Source organism: Ovis aries, chromosome 5 (genome assembly GCF_016772045.2).
Source record: "Ovis aries strain OAR_USU_Benz2616 breed Rambouillet chromosome 5, ARS-UI_Ramb_v3.0, whole genome shotgun sequence".
NCBI classification, from domain to species: Eukaryota; Metazoa; Chordata; class Mammalia; order Artiodactyla; family Bovidae; genus Ovis; species Ovis aries.
Window position 1 is genome coordinate 1,281,327 of NC_056058.1, and position 16,237 is coordinate 1,297,563.

The 16,237-nt window shown below is 61.2% G+C and overlaps 3 protein-coding genes across 5 annotated transcripts in view; 1 reads left to right on the forward strand and 2 right to left on the reverse strand.

The window, feature by feature from the left end:
* SQSTM1 (sequestosome 1) overlaps positions 1 to 592 on the reverse strand; it is an 86,540-nt gene extending 85,948 nt beyond the window's left edge. For both annotated transcript variants that reach the window (XM_042249330.2, XM_060415262.1), the window contains exon 1: positions 384 to 592. The gene's annotated coding sequence lies outside the window, so the exon portion shown is untranslated. The remainder of the gene's footprint in view (positions 1 to 383) is intronic.
* MGAT4B (alpha-1,3-mannosyl-glycoprotein 4-beta-N-acetylglucosaminyltransferase B) lies at positions 80 to 10,770 on the forward strand. Its single transcript, XM_027969277.3, has 15 exons — positions 80 to 488; positions 5,361 to 5,546; positions 5,630 to 5,770; positions 5,851 to 5,984; positions 6,352 to 6,398; positions 6,686 to 6,799; positions 7,032 to 7,107; positions 7,227 to 7,341; positions 7,694 to 7,824; positions 7,979 to 8,086; positions 8,203 to 8,396; positions 9,748 to 9,826; positions 9,910 to 9,997; positions 10,080 to 10,192; positions 10,285 to 10,770. The coding sequence occupies exons 1-15, from the start codon at positions 392 to 394 to the stop codon at positions 10,306 to 10,308; spliced, it is 1,647 nt and encodes a 548-aa protein (XP_027825078.1). The 5' UTR covers positions 80 to 391; the 3' UTR covers positions 10,309 to 10,770.
* A 1,230-nt stretch (positions 10,771 to 12,000) lies between these two features.
* Positions 12,001 to 15,157, reverse strand: LTC4S (leukotriene C4 synthase). Of its 2 annotated transcripts, none has more exons than XM_042250859.2 (5): positions 15,023 to 15,157; positions 12,776 to 12,858; positions 12,600 to 12,670; positions 12,421 to 12,502; positions 12,001 to 12,221 (listed from the first exon to the last, which is right to left on the reverse strand). In XM_042250859.2, the coding sequence occupies exons 1-5, from the start codon at positions 15,147 to 15,149 to the stop codon at positions 12,045 to 12,047; spliced, it is 540 nt and encodes a 179-aa protein (XP_042106793.1). In that variant the 5' UTR covers positions 15,150 to 15,157; the 3' UTR covers positions 12,001 to 12,044. The 2 variants fall into 2 exon arrangements, with proteins under 2 accessions (XP_042106793.1, XP_027826448.2); XM_027970647.3 differs by having other exon boundaries at positions 12,776 to 12,875.
* Positions 15,158 to 16,237: the final 1,080 nt, after the last annotated feature.

The following is a 16,237-nucleotide window of genomic DNA, read 5'->3' on the forward strand; positions in this document are numbered from 1 at the left end:
CACCCCGCCCCTCGCGCACCGGTGTCGGCAGCGGGTGATGCGGCCCCTTTAAGTCCCGGCCGCCCCGCCCTTCGCAGCCAACTCCGCGGCGGCCCAGGATCCAGGCCGGGCCGCGGCTCTCGCCGCCCAGCCTAAGCCAGCCCGGCCCGGCCCGGCCCGAGCGCCGCGCCTAGGCCGTCCGCTTCCCACAGCCTGGAGCAGCCGGCGGCGCGGCGCCCGGCCCGGCCCGCAGCCCGGCAGGCCGGCCCGCAGCTCCGCCCGGCCCCGGGCTCGCAGCCCCTCCCCGCCCCGGGGCCGGGGCCCCTGCAGCCTCCCGGTCCCGGCGCTCCGGCCCCGGCCCCCCGGGCCATGCGGCCTCGGCCCCGCCGGCGCCCACCGCGTACCTGAGGAGATGAGGCTCCGCAATGGCGCCTTCCTGACGCTGCTGCTCTTCTGCCTGTGCGCCTTCTTCTCGCTCTCCTGGTACGCGGCGCTCAGCGGCCAGAAAGGTGAGCCCCTCCCCGCCGGCGCGGCCCCGCTCCCCGCCCGCCCCGGGCGCCGGCCTGGGCCGCGGGGCTCGGGCGCCCGCCGCGGAAGGCGGCCGGAAGCCGGCGCCCGCGCCCCCTCCCCGCCCGGCCGGCGCGGGCGGACGCCCCTCCCGGCGCGCCCCCACTTGTTTGCTGCCGGAGTAACGACATTGCCCCCGGGCCGGGGCCGGGCCTCGAGCAGGGGGCCGGGCGGGCGCCCGGGACTGGCCTCCGCGAGTTGTGCCCGCGCTGGGGCGGGTCGCCCCCTCTGGCGAGCGGGGGAGCTCGGAGTTCCCGGAGAGGGAAGGGAGGCGCAGGGGCAGAGGCGGCTCCGGCGGCTCCGGGCGCGCGGATGCCCCGTTCCGGAGAGCCGCGTCAAGTGGCAGGCGGTCGTGCAGGCGGCGCTGTCACGTCCCACCACCGCGCCGCCCCGGCCGGCTCCGCGTGCGGCCCCCGAGGGCCTCAGCAGCCCTCCTGCGGAACCTCTGGCCCCAGGACTCCTCCACGGGGAAGCCTTCCTCGGGCTGCCGGCCTGCGGGGTGCCGTGGGGGCCTCAGGAGCAGCCCACCTGGCGACCGCTTCACTTGCGTTATGTGGCCTCACGTGAAGTTTGCTGCAGCTGGCCAGTCCACCGCCGAGGCCCTCCGAGTCTGCTAGCACACTTCGGGCTGAGGGGGCAGACCCCAGCACTGGCTCCATGCTGGTTGGGATGGATGGGGCTGAGTGGAGCCTTAGCTGAGGGCACAAGGCTGAGGAGGCCCTCGCAGGCCTCTGTCGACCCAGCCTGCAGCACCAGAGGCAGCAGGAAAAGCTGCTTCCTTCCTGCCTCTAGCTTTCCCTGCAGGAGGCCTAGGCAGGATCGGGCTGAGGCTGCTGACCTCAGCCTCACTCCCACCTCCTGCTTCTCTGTCCCCAGCAGAGGCTTCTGACCCTCGAAGTCCCCGTGTCCCCATCTGGCTCCTGTCCGCCCAGCTCAGCCCAGCCCTGTTTGGGTGGAGGCTTGGGCTGTCCTTGGGGCACCAGGAGGCCTGGACGGAGAACCCTAGGACTTGGTCCGTAGAGGCCACGGCTGGCGCAGAGTTCTCTGTAGGTCTCTGTATGTGGAGTGTTCGACCCAGGGAAGGGCATGGCTGGGGCAGAGTTCTGTGCAGGTGAGGTGTGCCACCTAGGGGAGGACACTTTGGACCCTCGGGAGAGTGGCCAGGTAGGCAGACTGGCTTGGAGGCCAGGGTGGGGCCGTACCTCATGGGCTGGGGCACGTTTGTTCAGCTGTGAGTGAAGTAGTGAGCCCTTGCACCCTGCGCTGGGCGAGGCCACAGTTCCCAGGTGCCTCTTGCAGCAGCTGCGTGCTCTCAGCTGGATGGCAGGAATTGCAGTGCCAGACCCCTACCTGTGCCAGGACACCAGACTGTGAGTCTGACTAGCCACAGTGTCCAGGAGCATGGGAGTGAGGGGGATGCCCACGGCTCCATTTAGGCCTGCTCTCCCTAGGGGCTTCCCAGGCGGCCCTGGTGGTAAAGAACCTGCCTGCCAATGCAGGAGGCTTAAGAGAAGTGGGTTCAATCCCTGGGTCGGGAAGATCTCTTGGCGTGGCAACCCACTCCAGTATTCTTGCCTGGAGAATCCCATGGACGGAGGAGCCTGGCAGACTACAGCCCATGGGGTTGCGAAGAGTCGGACACACCTGAAGCTTCTTAGCAGCAGCAGTAGCAGCTCCCTAAGGGAAGCATCCAGGAGCCTGGTCAAAGAAGTGGGGTTCAGATGCAGAGTCCTTGTCCCTGGGGCCTGAAAGCCCAGAAGCCTGTGACATGTGACAAGAGGGTCACCTGGGCCTTCGCTACTGAGGGCTGCTACTCTTTTGGGGGGCCCAGTAGGATCTGGTCTTTAAAGTCCTGAAGAGAAGCCTGAGTCTGGGCTCTTATATGAACCTTTCTCATTTTTACACTGAGGTGACTGTATTCAGCCTGTAGGGAAGCCAGACTAAATCGGAGACCAGACTGGACCTTGGCTTCCAGTTTGCAGTGAATATGGGACTCAGGAGAGGGCTGGCCCCAGCAGGGATGCTTAGAGGAAAAGCAGAGGAACCCAGATCTGTAGGGAAGGGAAGAGGTGGGCAGGGAGCCAGAGAGAAAGGAAAGTAGGAGCAGGTGGCATCCTGGAAGCCAAGGGCCAGGAAGGACACATAGGCCTTGCCAAGACCCGGGCTGCAGGTTTCAGGCTCACTTTCACATCCAGCCTTGACAAAATTTGTGCATCAGCTCCACTAATGCTCCAGTTATAGCCCTGCGAAAGGTCCCCAGGGAAGACAGCAGACTCTCCAGGGGGTTAGCCTGAGCCACACAGCTCTCCCCGTGTCTAGGCTCTCGCCTCTCAGCAATGATGGATGTCTTGACCCCTGGGAGAGTGGATGCAAATCCTGGAGAGGAGGTGGACACCTGCCCCCTTCTCCATGCTTCTGCCCCACTGCAGGTTAACAACAGACCTTCACTGGGCCTGGCACCTGCATGTGCCTCTCCGAGCCTATTTTTCCATCTCTCAGTACAGGGCACAAGGTCTGTGCCCCAGCTTCAACCTTGAAATCTGTTTCTTTAATGAAGAGGGACCCAAAGGGAAGCTTGTGGTCTGTGGCCTCAGATATCTTGATTATTTTGCCTTCTGGTAGAGGGAGGTGCAGGAAAGTCTCCAGTAGTGTGACCACAGCTGCCCCCAGGACTTGGAAAGAGGAAAGCTTCTAGCAAGAGGACCAGGGTAGGGAGCAGGCTGTGCCCAGGCCTCAGTGGTCAGGTGATTCGGGTCAGCAGGGCCCACCTCTGGGCCCACCTAGGACAGGCTGGACAGAGCACAGCCTACTTAAAAATCAGAGAAGGCCATGTTTAGGGGGAGCAGGGGCAGCAGGCAGAGAGTGTGAGGCCTCCTTACACTCCCTCCACCTCACAGAGGGCCCCGCTGCAGGGGGCTTCCTTGGGTATAGCCAGTAGCATTGGGGTGGGCATCAGGGACAGTAGGTAGGTAGGTGGAGACTGCAAGAGGAAGGCCACCTACCTGCTTAGGCAGCTCTGAACCATGTCCTACTGTGCCTCAGCACTCCCCACTTACACTTCCTGTTGGCCGCTGGGCGGGGGAGTGATGGGGGTGGCCAGCTCCCTGTTTAAAAGGTCAGGTTTCTGGGGTAACCTGGCTTTGGAACGCAGAGCAGAGCCTCAAAGATCTGGTAACCTGACTCCTAACTCCCTCCCCAGTAGGGCTGTCCTGAGCACAGAAGCCTGGCCTTTGGCTCCAGGGGCAGTGTGTGGGGAGGGAGCCTGGGGCAAGCTTCTGACTTTGGAGTGCCTTATCAAGGACCTGCTTAGCTCCCCTGCTCTCCCCCTACTCAGGCCTCTCTGTCCTTCCTAGGGGCTGCTCCTTTCTCTTTTTCCAGAACTTAGCACTTAGGCCTCTGCCCTAGCTACAGGAGGGGGTATCCTGGGATGACCGAATTTTGCCTTGGTCATGACCTTTGGAGTATCTGGTTGTGGCAAAGTGACACCATCCCGGGGCATTCTGGGGGTTGTGATCCCCCTGAGGGATCAAGGAATATAAGAGCTGCCTGAGGATGAGAGGGGAGAAATCTGGAAGGCTTCCGAGACCTGGTGATTTTTGCACCGAGGCCTTGAAGGCTCCATGGGCTTTCATTAGGCCCAGAAGAGAAAAGGGAATCCCAGGCAGATGAAACAAGCATGTGTGAAAGCATAGATGTCAGACAAGGAAAAGGCAGTGTGTGTGATAGCAAACAAAGAGGGCAAAAGCCAGATTCGAAGAGGCCTTGAGAGGAACAGCCTGGCAGGACCGGGCTGCCTCAGCAGCAGCAGCAGATAGCGCTGTTGTTTTTGTCTCATTCTTGATTGCTCGGCCCTGCCAGGCCAGTGGAGCCAGGTACTTGGCACCCTGGGGCTCCCTGTCCACTGTCAGGCAGCCCCACCTCTGTGCTGCTTCAGGCCCATGTCCACCTCGGAGCCTGCAGATGGGACCCCGCTGGAGGTTCTGATACAGGTCTCTCTGGGTGGCATGGTACAGGCCTGGGACAGCTCTTCAGAAAAGCAGGCCTCAGGGCATTCAGAGCTTGGGTTCCCTCTCTGCTGTTAATTGCTGAGGGACCTGTGAGCACTGGGGGCTGTAACTGCAGCAATCTCCCCACCCCCCTACTGTGTGCGATTATGAATCCAGAGCTGGTGTCTAGTGTAGAATGTCCGCCATGGGGACAGTGATGAATGCGTGTCTGGGGCTCAGTCCTACTTGCAGGATAGGAGGGGATGTTCAGGGAGGTTTCCTGTCCCCAGGGAGCCTTGGGGACGGGGCTGCCTGTGATCTCTGTGAAGCAGGGTGGGAAGCAAGGTGCAGAGGCTGAAAGAAGGAACAGGGGAAGGCTGGCCTCAACATCAGAACTGCTTGAGGAAGGCGGGTCTTGGATGGGCCCTTGGATGTCCTACCTCCTGAAGGAGGAGATGCTGCAAGGAGAAGCAGGAAGGGGCTGTGAGAGCTACTGGGAGGAGAGCATTCAGTCCTGGCCTTTTCCACCTCCAGCTTAGTTTGACCACCTAGGCCTGGAAGTGATCCTGCAGCCTTCCCACTCGAGACATCTCCTCAGTGGAGAAAATAAAGGGAGAGCCCTGGAGAGGACTCATTCCCCCTTTGGAGGCTTTTCTTCCGCAGGTGTGAGTGTCACTGTGACTTCAGAGTGACTTTTACATAAGCCCATGTGACTCACATGTAGCAGGCATGAGAACAGATGTGAACAGATGTGTGTGCTGACACACTCATGGGGCAGCAGGTCAGCTCTAGGCTGCCCCCTAGTGACAGTGTGCATACCACCCACAGGTGATGTGGTGGACGTCTACCAGCGGGAGTTCCTGGCCCTGCGGGACCGCTTGCATGCAGCCGAGCAGGAGAGCCTCAAGCGCTCCAAGGAGCTCAACCTGGTGCTGGATGAGATCAAGAGGGCCATGTCCGAGAGACAGGCGCTTCGAGATGGAGACAGCAATCGCACCTGGGGCCGCCTACCTGGTGAGGCGGGGGAGCGGGACGGTGGGGGCGCCAAGCTGGTGGGTAAGCTCCTCGTCTGACCTGCCCCTTCCCGACCCACCCAGAGGACCCGCGCCTGAAGCCCTGGAACGTTTCGCACAAGCACGTGCTGCACCTTCCCACGGTCTTCCACCACCTGCCGCACCTGCTGGCCAAGGAAAGCAGCCTGCAGCCGGCCGTGCGCGTGGGCCAGGGCCGCACCGGAGGTAGGGGCCCCGGAGAGGCCGAAGGCGGGCGGCGGGGCGCTCCCCCGCGTGCCCAGGGCCGACCCTCCGCATCCCCGCAGTGTCGGTGGTGATGGGCATCCCTAGTGTGCGGCGTGAGGTGCACTCCTACCTGACTGACACGCTGCACTCGCTCATCTCGGAACTGAGCCCGCAGGAGAAGGAGGACTCGGTCATCGTGGTGCTGATTGCCGAGGCGAGTGGGCAGGGCCAGGCCGGGGTGCTCAGTGCGGGGCAGAGAGGAGTGGGGAGAGGGAAACAGCAGGGTTTCGGAGGAAGAGGCTCACAAGTTCAGTTGGTTTCATTCAGAAACTTGCCAAGGTAAAAAGTTAAAAGAGACAGTTTACCTTCTCCTCCTAGGGATGTGAAGTTACATAGTCCGCCCCACCTCTTGGCCCCAGGTATCTAGAAGGGCTTTCTCTGAGGCACCTATGGTCCCTAGGCCCAGCCTTACTTAGCCTTTAGGATGGTGGGAGAAAGAGCCGTGTCCTTGCCCCAGCCTTTTCTTCCAGGCCATTTGGGGTGACAGCCTGACTCAGGGAGGGCACTTGGTCTTCCCACAGACTGACCCACAGTATACCTCGCTGGTGACAGAGAATATCAAGGCCTTGTGAGTACTGGCGGCCCAGCAAGGCTGGTGAAGGGAGGACTCTGTGAGGCGCTGGGCAGCAGGAGCCTTCCGTCTGTGGGAAAGGGTGCTTCCCTTCTTGGCTGTGGGGGTGGGTGTGTAGAGCTGACCCAACCCCTCTGAAGCCTCTGTGTGTCAGCAGGATGGGTGTGGTACTGGGGGAGGTCTGCCTGGTGGGCTTTAGGTAAAGGATGGGGTCTAGTTAGCTCAGTTCTGCCCCTGCTCTGGTCCCTGGAGGCTGCACACTCACTGGGCCTTGCTGTCCCCAGGTTCCCTACGGAGATCCATTCTGGGCTCCTGGAAGTCATCTCCCCTTCTCCCCACTTCTACCCTGACTTCTCCCGCCTCCGAGAGTCCTTTGGAGACCCCAAGGAGAGAGTCAGGTACTAGTCCTACCCCTCTCCCTCTGCCCCCAGCAGCCTGTCCCCCTGTGCTAAGGAACCTAGCTTCTGGGTGTCTTGAGTCCCGAGTCCTTTTCTGCACTGCCTCCATTGTTCCATTTGAGGACCCCTGCACAGGGGCAGGGGGGCCTGCTACCCACTCAGTGGCCTGTGTGGTGGCCACACTGGAGGTGGAGGGGTCTGAGCTCTTGAGGCCCCTTCCCCTGGTCCACAGGTGGAGGACCAAACAGAACCTTGATTACTGCTTCCTCATGATGTATGCCCAGTCCAAAGGCATCTACTACGTGCAGGTGAGCACTGATTCCCTGCTCCGGCCCCCTTTCCCCCGGTACGGGCCTGGGTGGCAAGCCCTGCCCTCCCTGTGCCCGTCCTGAGTCCTGGCCTCTTCTGCCTACCCACCACTGTGCAGCTGGAAGACGACATCATAGCCAAGCCCAACTACCTGAGCACCATGAAGAACTTTGCACTCCAGCAGCCCTCGGAGGACTGGATGATCCTGGAGTTCTCCCAGCTGGGTTTCATTGGTGTGCCAGCCCCCTCCCTGCCCAACTGGCCTGACCAGAATCTCTCTCCAGCCCACTTCTGCCTCTGTCATCAGCTCTCAGCCCCCTGCCCTGTTCCCAAGCCCAGGTCAGGCTCTGAGCCTTTCCTCGAGTGCCCGCTGTAGCCCCTCCTGACCTACATTCCTGCCTGCCCCTCTGCATCAAGATGTTTGGGCTCACCAGCCCATCTGCCCTCTTCTTACCCGCACCTGCCTGCAGCCAGCCAGAGGTTTTGCTATAGGACCCTCCCCAGAGTCCCCCAGAGGGATTAAGAGGATGTAGGTCACGGCAGCGCTGCCTTCTCAGCACCCTTTCCCCCTGCTCCTACTCTCAGGGAAGATGTTCAAGTCTCTGGACCTGAGCGTCATTGTGGAGTTCATCCTTATGTTCTACCGGGACAAGCCCATCGACTGGCTCCTGGACCACATTCTTTGGGTGAAGGTCTGCAACCCTGAGAAGGATGCGGTGAGCAGGGCCTGCGCAGAGGCGGGCGGGGTGGTGGAGCAAGCAGCCTCCTTCAGGGACTGTGTTGGTGATCGTGTGCCCGACAGGAGAAGACTGTGTTGCTGGCTGGAGGAGTTTCTGTCTTCAGCCCCAGTGTGTCACCCTCCCTCCACAGAAGCACTGCGACCGGCAGAAGGCCAACCTGCGGATCCGCTTCAAGCCTTCCCTCTTCCAGCACGTGGGCACCCACTCCTCACTGGCGGGCAAGATCCAGAAACTGAAGGTGGGCAGTGCCGTACTGGAGCTGGTCGAGCACAGCAGAGCCCGGGCCGAGCTCGGGCGAGGAGGCGGCAGGGCAGCCCAGGGCCCACCCGAGCACCTCTGTCCCTCCGCCACTAGGACAAGGACTTTGGGAAGCACGCGCTGCGGATGGAGCACGTGAACCCACCAGCAGAGGTGAGCACGAGCCTCAAGACGTACCAGCACTTCACCCTGGAGAAGGCCTATTTGCACGAGGATTTCTTCTGGGCCTTCACGCCCTCTGCAGGGGACTTCATCCGCTTCCGCTTCTTCCAGCCGCTGCGACTGGAGCGGTCAGTACCAGCGCCCACAGACCCACTTTGGGGGAGGGGTAGGGTGGCTACCGCAGTTGAAGCCTCACCACAAATTTCTGACCCTACAGATTCCCCTCTGTGACCCCCCCCCCCAGCAGATTATTTAATGTTGTTAGGTTTTCTTATCTGAAAAGTATAGCTCAGAACAGTAGCTACAGAATTCCCCAGTGGTCCAATGGAAAGACTCAGGCTTTCACTGCTGTGGAACCGGGTTCAGGCCCTGATTGGCAAAATAAGATCCATAAGCTGCATATGGTGAGGACAAAAAAGAAGCAACAGTAGCTACTTCATAAAGGCAAGTCCAGCATCGCCCACAGGAGCTTGGTGACATTGCCCGTCACCCTCGGCCTTATGAGTAAGTTGCTTTGTACAGTCCAATGACTGCTTTGGGTGGTGCCCAACTTGGCCGAGTACCACAGGGCCCACTGAAAGGTTGTTGCTGAGCCATGAAAGACTCCGGGATTCTTGGCCTCCAGAGGAGAGGAATTCAGTCTGGGGCCAGAGACAAGGCTTGATTGCTCAGAGCTTTTGTGTCATAAAGTTTTATTAAAATATAAAAGAGATAGAGAAAGCTTCTGACATAGATATCAGAAGAGGGCAGAAAGAGTTGCCCCCCTGCTAGCTTTTAGCGGTATGTTTTATGCCTATAAGCAGGTTGCTAATTAGAGAAAGGAGATGTCTCAAAACTCAGAGTGGCACCAGGCCCCTCATCCACTACATGCATTTTGAGGTAACATTGGCATCACGTGAGTCATCCCGGGCCATAAAACGATTGACATGAATCATGAAGAAAGGCAGGTTTCCAAGTAAATATGTAGCTTCATTAACATAGATTAGGAGAACAATGTATGAGTAAAATATACCAGTTTGTTGAGCCCTTATTGGTTCTGAGTCTTAGGCAGAATCATCTTGAAGAAAGACAGTCTAGGGTAAATACATAGTTCATTAACATAGCTTAAGAAAACCACTTCCATAAGAAAAACATTGGTTAGCTCAAGGTTTGAGAAAAGTTAGGTTCAGGTGGAACCAGGTGTCATCATGCCAACACAGAATTTTACCTCCTTTTAATTTTGTATAGAGAAGGAAAAAAGAGTCTGACACTTGCCTGTTTCCTCCATTTGGAGAACTCTGGTCTTCCTTCCTGTTCCCCTCTCACCACCGACTGCAGTCCTGGCCCGGGCCTGGCCTCTTCTCTGCTGGGCGTCATCCCTCGGCAGTGCCCCACCGACTGCAGTCCTAGCCCAGGCCTGGCCTTTTCTCTGCTGGGCGTCATGCATAGGCAGTGCCCCCCCCACCTCCCGCAGCAGCTCACAGGCCTGTCTGGCCGCAGGTTCTTCTTCCGCAGTGGCAACATCGAGCACCCAGAGGACAAGCTGTTCAACACGTCTGTGGAGGTGTTGCCCTTTGATGTGAGTGTGGTGGGGGGGTGGGTGTGCGCTGAGGCCTGCCCCTCCCACAGCCACCGGCTTCAGCCCCTTGATTTTGCCCCCAGAACCCCCAGTCAGACAAGGAGGCCCTGCAGGAGGGCCATTCGGTCACTCTGCAGTACCCTCGGAGCCCTGATGGCTACCTCCAGATAGGTGAGTGAGGGGCCACCGAGCGGAGGTGGGGGCGAGGCTCGATGAGCAGCGCTCTGGGCCTCTCACTGCTGCACTCCCCCAGGCTCCTTCTACAAGGGCGTGGCACAGGGTGAAGTGGACCCTGCTTTCGGCCCCCTGGAAGCACTGCGCCTCTCCATCCAGACAGACTCACCTGTGTGGGTGATTCTGAGCGAGGTGACATGGGCCAGGGGATGGGGAGCTGTACCCAGCAGCTAAACCCCAGCGTTCCCTGAAACCCCAGCTGATACTGAGCCTGGTTCTTCCAGATTTTCCTGAAAAAGGCTGACTAAGCTGAGACTTATGAAGGTGCATTTTAGCTGGTCCTGAAGCCCGGGAGACCTGAGATGTCGCCGCCGCCCCCGGAGGGCCAGGCACGGCTGCCCCAGCCCGGGGTTCTGCCTGGGACCGGGGTTCTGCCTGGGACCGCGCTCCGCCGGCCTGGGGTGGCCGCTGGCCCGGAGGCCCCAGGAACTGGTGCTGCCCCGCCCGCCGGCCGCGGGGAAGAGGCAGGCGGCGCCTACACTGTGCCTGAGGCCGGCCGCGCCGCCCGGAGCCGCTCCCTCCTGGCCCCGTTGGGCCAGGCCGTTTTAGAAGAGCTTTTTCCTGGGCACCCACTGTCTCTGGCGCGAACACTGGAATGCATATACTACTTTATGTGCTGTGTTTTTTATTCTTGGATACATTTGATTTTTTCACGTTAAGTCCACATATACTTCTATGAGAGCGTTCCTTGTAATAAAGGGTTAATGACGTGTTCGCCTCTAATCCGGCTATATCATCAGGCGCCCCTGCCTTTGCCGAGTGGCCCAGCACGACCTAGCCTCCATTTCCTGGGAGTGGCGGCTTGGTAACTAGGTAACTGATGGAGCTAGTGTGGAATCTGCCCCCCACCGCCTGCTTCCAAGACGACCTTCCTCCGAGCCCTCCCCCTAGCACCCATCATAGCTGTGGAAGTGCCTGCAGCTGCCTCTCAAAGGCACGCCCCCGTCTCCTCTCCCCGCATTCATGGGTCTCACCCTGCTTTGACCCCCGTTTCCAAGGCGCGGCTTCATGGGTCTCTGACCCATCTTAGGGTCTCAGCCGGCTCAGGGCCTTTGCTGTTACCTGGTTCCTCTCCTCTCCATTCTCACCTAAAAGCCACCTCTTAGGGACTATTCCTGGTGCGCATTCCTTCCAGATCTGGGCCCCAAGACACCCAGACGTTTACCGAAGAGCACCTGTGCGTGTGTGCTAAGCCGCTTCAGTCGTGTCCGAGTTTTTGCAACCCATGGACTGTGGCCCGCCAGGCTCCTCTGTCCTTGGGATTCTCCAGGCAAGAATTTTGGAGCACGCCAATCAACCAGATTGATTCCGTTCGTCGTCTTTCCCAGCTCTACCGGCTGCAGCAGGTTGCCCGCAACACCTGTGCTCAGTCGCGCCCGACTCTGGTGACCCCGTCCCACCACGCTCCTCTGTCCATGGGATTTTCCAGGCAAGAATAGTGGAGTGGATTGCCATTTCCTCCTCCAGGGGACCTTCCTTACCCAGGGGTGGAACCCATGTTTACTGTGTCTCCTGCATCAGCAAGCGAATTCTTTACCACTGTGCCACCTAGGCATCTAGATGCTGGTAACCCAGTGCCGACCCCCAAAAGTCCCTTGTGTTGGCTGTGACGGCCAGGGTACACGGAATAGGGGGGCTGAGGGTCAGCGGAGAGGCAGGGTTCATAGGAGAGGGACAGGCGAGGAAAGCACTGACCGCAGGGAGAAGCCCTGGGTGAGCATCGGCGAGAAAGGGCGCCTGCGCCCCGAGCGTGCGCCTCTGGGGTCTGGGAACAGGACAGGACCCGGGACCCGATCGAGCTCCCCCGGGGCGGGGGGGTGGGGAGGGGCGGCCTCGTGCCTCCCGCAGCCCCGCCTCCGCCCGGCAGCCGAAGTTAGGCCCCTGCAGGCTCTACGACCCGCATTGCGCGACACATTTCGACCGAGAGAGTGCACTCGGGGTCCTGTCATGGACGCTTTAATGAGAAACTGGAGGAGGCTCCGGTTCAACTGCAGCTCCGTCGTCCAGGCGTCCTCTGTCTCAGGCCCTCAGCAGCAGTTTCCGGAGCTGTCCAAGGAGCGTGGCGCGCAGCACGGCCGGGAGGAAGTGGGCGAGCAGGCCGAGGGCCGCCAGGGCCACGAGAAGCCAGAGCGCGCGCGCGCTCGCGTACAGCGGGGCCAGCCTGCGAGTGGGGCTCAGCGGCGGCGGGGCCGGGCGCCGAACCCAGCCCGACCCGCGGCCCGCCTCCACCGGGAGCCCGCCCACTGGGCCCCGAAAGGGACCCGCCTCCAGCCAGCAGCCGGGTCCCGCCCGCGCGCCGCCGGCGGCCTCGGCGGTCCCCGCCCTGCCCGTCTACCGCCTTTCCCCGGCCCGCTTCTCACCTCTGCTGCGCAGAGCGCGCGTAGCCCTGGAAGTAGCGCAGGCGCGCGAACAGGTAGACCAGACCGCACAGTGCCGCCGCGCCTGGGCAGGGGAGCGGGCGGCGGGGCGGGCTGCGGTGAGCCCGCGGCTGCGGGGACCCCCCGGCTCCGGTGCGCGCGCCCCTCGCCCACGTCCAAACCTTCGTGAAAGAAGATGCCGGCCACCCAGAGCGTGGCGAGGAACAGCGGGAAGTACTCGCTGCAGTTCACTCTGCGGCGCGGGCGGGGCAGCGTGAAGGCGCCGGCCGCTCCCTCAGAGCCTGCCCGCCCGGGGGCTGCCTCGCGGCCCACCCCGCGCCCTCCCGCCGCGGCTCACTGGGCTCGGTAGATGCGCTCGAACTCCGGCGGGCCGGTGGTGAGCGGCGGCGACACGCGGAAGGCTCTGCGCGCCGAGATCACCTGCAGAGAGAAGTAGGCTGGGGACGGAGGTGTTGCAGGAGTCAGACTCGGCACCCTGACTCCCGGCCCAGCTGCCCGTCTTTGATCCCTGCTCCACGCGCTGCTCGTGGAGACTCCCCTTTAAAGCCCAACATAAGAGGACCGCCGGACCTCGCCCGTCTCCGGTGTCCATGACATGCAATAGAGAGGGCAGGGTGTGGGCCTGGGGCCCTGAGAGGTCCTGTCCAGCCCGGTGAGTGTAGGAGGAAGGGATGACACGTCACAGGACACCTGCCCTCGAAAGGACTTTGCTCCTGAGTTAGTTTGACTTGCAAAACACAAGCAGATACCCGATTCCCACCCTCTAGGCATGGACTGTGGCCAACGGCCTTGGACGGGGAGTCCCGCTAAAAGGCAGTGAAAGTCAAAGTGTTCGTCGCCCAGTCCTGTCTGACTGTTTGAGACCCCATGGACTGTAGCCCACCAAGCTCCTTTGTCCAAGGGATTTTCCAAGCAAGAATACTGGAGTGGGTTGCCATTTCCTTCTCCAGGGGATCTTCCAGATCCAGGGATTGAACCCGGGTCTCCTGTATTGCAGGCAGGTTCTTTACCAACTGAGCGGCTGTTGGCTGCCTCCTTCCACCTTCAAGGGAGTACACACCTTGGGACATCGTCCCTGCTCCCCCACCCACAGAGTTCACCAGGAGGGACCTCCTGGATTGCTGTGCCTGCAAACTGTGGCGTCCAGTCCTGCCTCGGTTTCTCTGTTCAGCCTCTCTGGACTCTGCCTCAGTCGGTGTCTAGATAACCTCTCCTCTGCCCCCAGGTGGTTAACAGCTGGGACTCTTCTAGTCCAACTCCAAACCACCGGCCTCTGCCGCTCTCCCTTCCGACACTGATGGGTACAGAGAGAGTGGGGGCTGACTCTTGAGAGCCTGAGTGCGCAGGAACCCTTCTATTCTACTTGGTCGCAGGCCAGGTGCCCACTACACACACAGTTGCAGTACTGGGTGTCTCCAGCTATCTTCCTGCAAGTTCTGTGGCTCTGATGCCCTTGGTGCCAGGCTTCCTATAGGGCTCAATCTAAGTGCACTGTGAATACGGACGGTGGCCTTGCCAGGACCATGCAGGGTCTGGAGGGCGGCCCGGTGGCTACCTGAGGAGGACCTGATGGGTGAGCTCGCTGGTATGGCTGGAGATCAACTCAGTCTGCTCAATGGCTCCAGGGCCCCTGCCTCAGGCTGTGTCTCGTCCTAGGGCATGTCTGTCCCAGGCATGTGTCATCTAGGGCCAATCTGAAAAGAGCACTCAGCAGGCACCTTTGGGGGTTTCAGCCCGGTCCAGCTTCACACAGTTCCAGGATAAAGAGAGTGCCTTTGAAGGCAGGGCCAGGGGATGGGGTCCTCCCACTGGGACACCCAGAGAGGAGACAGGTGGAGAGGGCAGCAGCCATCTGGAGTAGGGCTGCCTCAGGCCCACAGCTGTCCCACTTCTATACCCAACATCAGGACGCCCATTCATGCTGGCACCCTGCCCTCCTGCTCAGGTTAACATGGCTGGATGCCCACTTTCTCACTGAAAGCCCTGCCCGCCTCCAGGGCTCTTTATGCTGCTCAGGGGACCACCCCCAGCCCCAAGCCTACCTCACTCATCCCTCAGGTGCCTTTTTCCATTTCCCTGCCCATCCCCTAGGCCTTTGCTCCTCTTCCTCCTCCCAGTCCTTTTGGCCCTTATTGGCCTAGCCTTGTGCTGGCAGAACTCAAACCGTCCACCCTAGGCTTGCTTCAGCTGCCAGGTCACCCGAGTGTTCCCAAAGGCCCCACAACCACAGCAGATCCCACCTGGCCCTCCAGACCTCCTCTTGTCCAGGATCGCATCTCAGGAATCGAGACGCCCCTAGGTCAGGCACCTCTCAGCCATGGTCCCTGCCCAGAGTTTCACAGTTTGCCCTGCAGACACCCCTCCAGGGTCTCTCCCCTTCCCACTTGGGGAAAGTGCCAGGCCTTCAGCCCTGGAGCATCCCTTCCTTTGGAGCCAGCAGAGCTCGAGTCCCAGGAGTCTGGGCTGTCCCTCACCTAGGCCTGGCCTTTCCAGCACTCCCCCGACCCTGCCCAGAGCCTGGAGGGAGGAAGGCAGACCGCAGGGGCCCGAGGCCCACCCACCCCCCGAGCAGGAGCCAGCCCACCTTGCAGCAGCACGCCCAGGAGGGTGACAGTGGCCAGAAGGGCTGCCTCGTCCTTCATGGTGGCGGCGGCTCCGGCAGGCCAGGCTGGCCTGCGGGCGGATCGTCTGCGGGGCTTCCTCACCCTCATCTGCTGCTCGGAGGCTGGGCCCGGAGAGGAAGAGTGGCCCGCTCCCCCCGCCCCTCCTCAGTGGCTGCGCGGGTGGGGAGGGGTGTGGCCACAGCCTGGGAGAGCCTGGGCAGCTGAGCAGGCGGAAACAGGACCACATGGAGCCTGGGCGGGGGAGAGTGGTTGCCTGGGGACAGCCCAGCCTCCTCCTCCCAGTCCTTTTTGGCCCTTATGGGCCTAGCGTTGTGCTGGCAGAACTCAAACTGTCCACCCTAGGCTTGCTTCAGCTGCCAGGTCACCCGAGTGTTCCCAAAGGCCCCACAACCACAGCAGATCCCACCTGGCCCTCCAGACCTCCTCTTGTCCAGGATCTCATCTCAGGAATCGAGACGCTCCTACTTGAACCACCCATTGCCATCACTTCCCAATTCATTCTCAAATCTACCCCCTGTGCCGCCTTCCAAGGCCCAGCCTGCCCCAGTTGCCTCTTGCTTGGCCGCAGGTCACGGGCTCCTCATGCACTCCTGGCCCCGGCCCCCTATCAGCCCACTCCTGTATCTCCCGCTCCCCCGCTGGGGTTGTTTTATAACATGCAACTCTGACTACAAGGTACTCCAAGCACCCAGCCCACACCGGGCACAGCCAAGTCCTTGCTCCCTTCCAGAAAACCTGACGTCCACTAGTTCCACCGCTGCCTGAGCTCTGTGCACGTGGGCCATCCCAAAGGCCACCGGGCTGGCCTGGTCAGCCCCCTCGGGATGGCTGAACCTGTCCTCTCTGGGCCTCTGGCCCTGGTACCCACAGTCACCTGCCATTTCTGCCTGCCCAGCACCCCTCTTCGTGAAGCCTCAGCTCTGCCCACACTCATCTTCTGAGCCCTGGACAGAGCCGCCTCCCACCCCTGGGCCTGCGGGACGGACACGCGGGCCAAAACTGCCTGTGGGGGCCAGGGCTGACCCAAGATGGTGAGCCGGAGTCCTGGCAACTTCCTTAGAACTTTGAGGAAGGGAACTCGGAATGGGAGGGAGATTCCTGAGGGCAACTTCCAGCCTCTCGCCATTCTTAGGAAGACGGAGCCAACACAGGGCTAGGCTGTGAGAAGAGAGGCA

Excerpts from the sequence above, each read along its gene's own strand:
- MGAT4B (XM_027969277.3), top strand. The coding sequence starts at position 392 with ATGAGGCTCCGCAATGGCGCCTTCCTGACGCTGCTGCTCTTCTGCCTG. Across the intron at positions 7,342-7,693 it reads CTCCCAGCTGGGTTTCATTG|GGAAGATGTTCAAGTCTCTG; the intron begins GTGTGCCAGCCC and ends TCCTACTCTCAG. Across the intron at positions 7,825-7,978 it reads GCAACCCTGAGAAGGATGCG|AAGCACTGCGACCGGCAGAA; the intron begins GTGAGCAGGGCC and ends CTCCCTCCACAG.
- LTC4S (XM_042250859.2), bottom strand. The coding sequence starts at position 15,149 with ATGAGGGTGAGGAAGCCCCGCAGACGATCCGCCCGCAGGCCAGCCTGG. Across the intron at positions 12,859-15,022 it reads CCTGGGCGTGCTGCTGCAAG|GTGATCTCGGCGCGCAGAGC; the intron begins GTGGGCTGGCTC and ends TTCTCTCTGCAG. Across the intron at positions 12,503-12,599 it reads CGGCATCTTCTTTCACGAAG|GCGCGGCGGCACTGTGCGGT; the intron begins GTTTGGACGTGG and ends TCCCCTGCCCAG.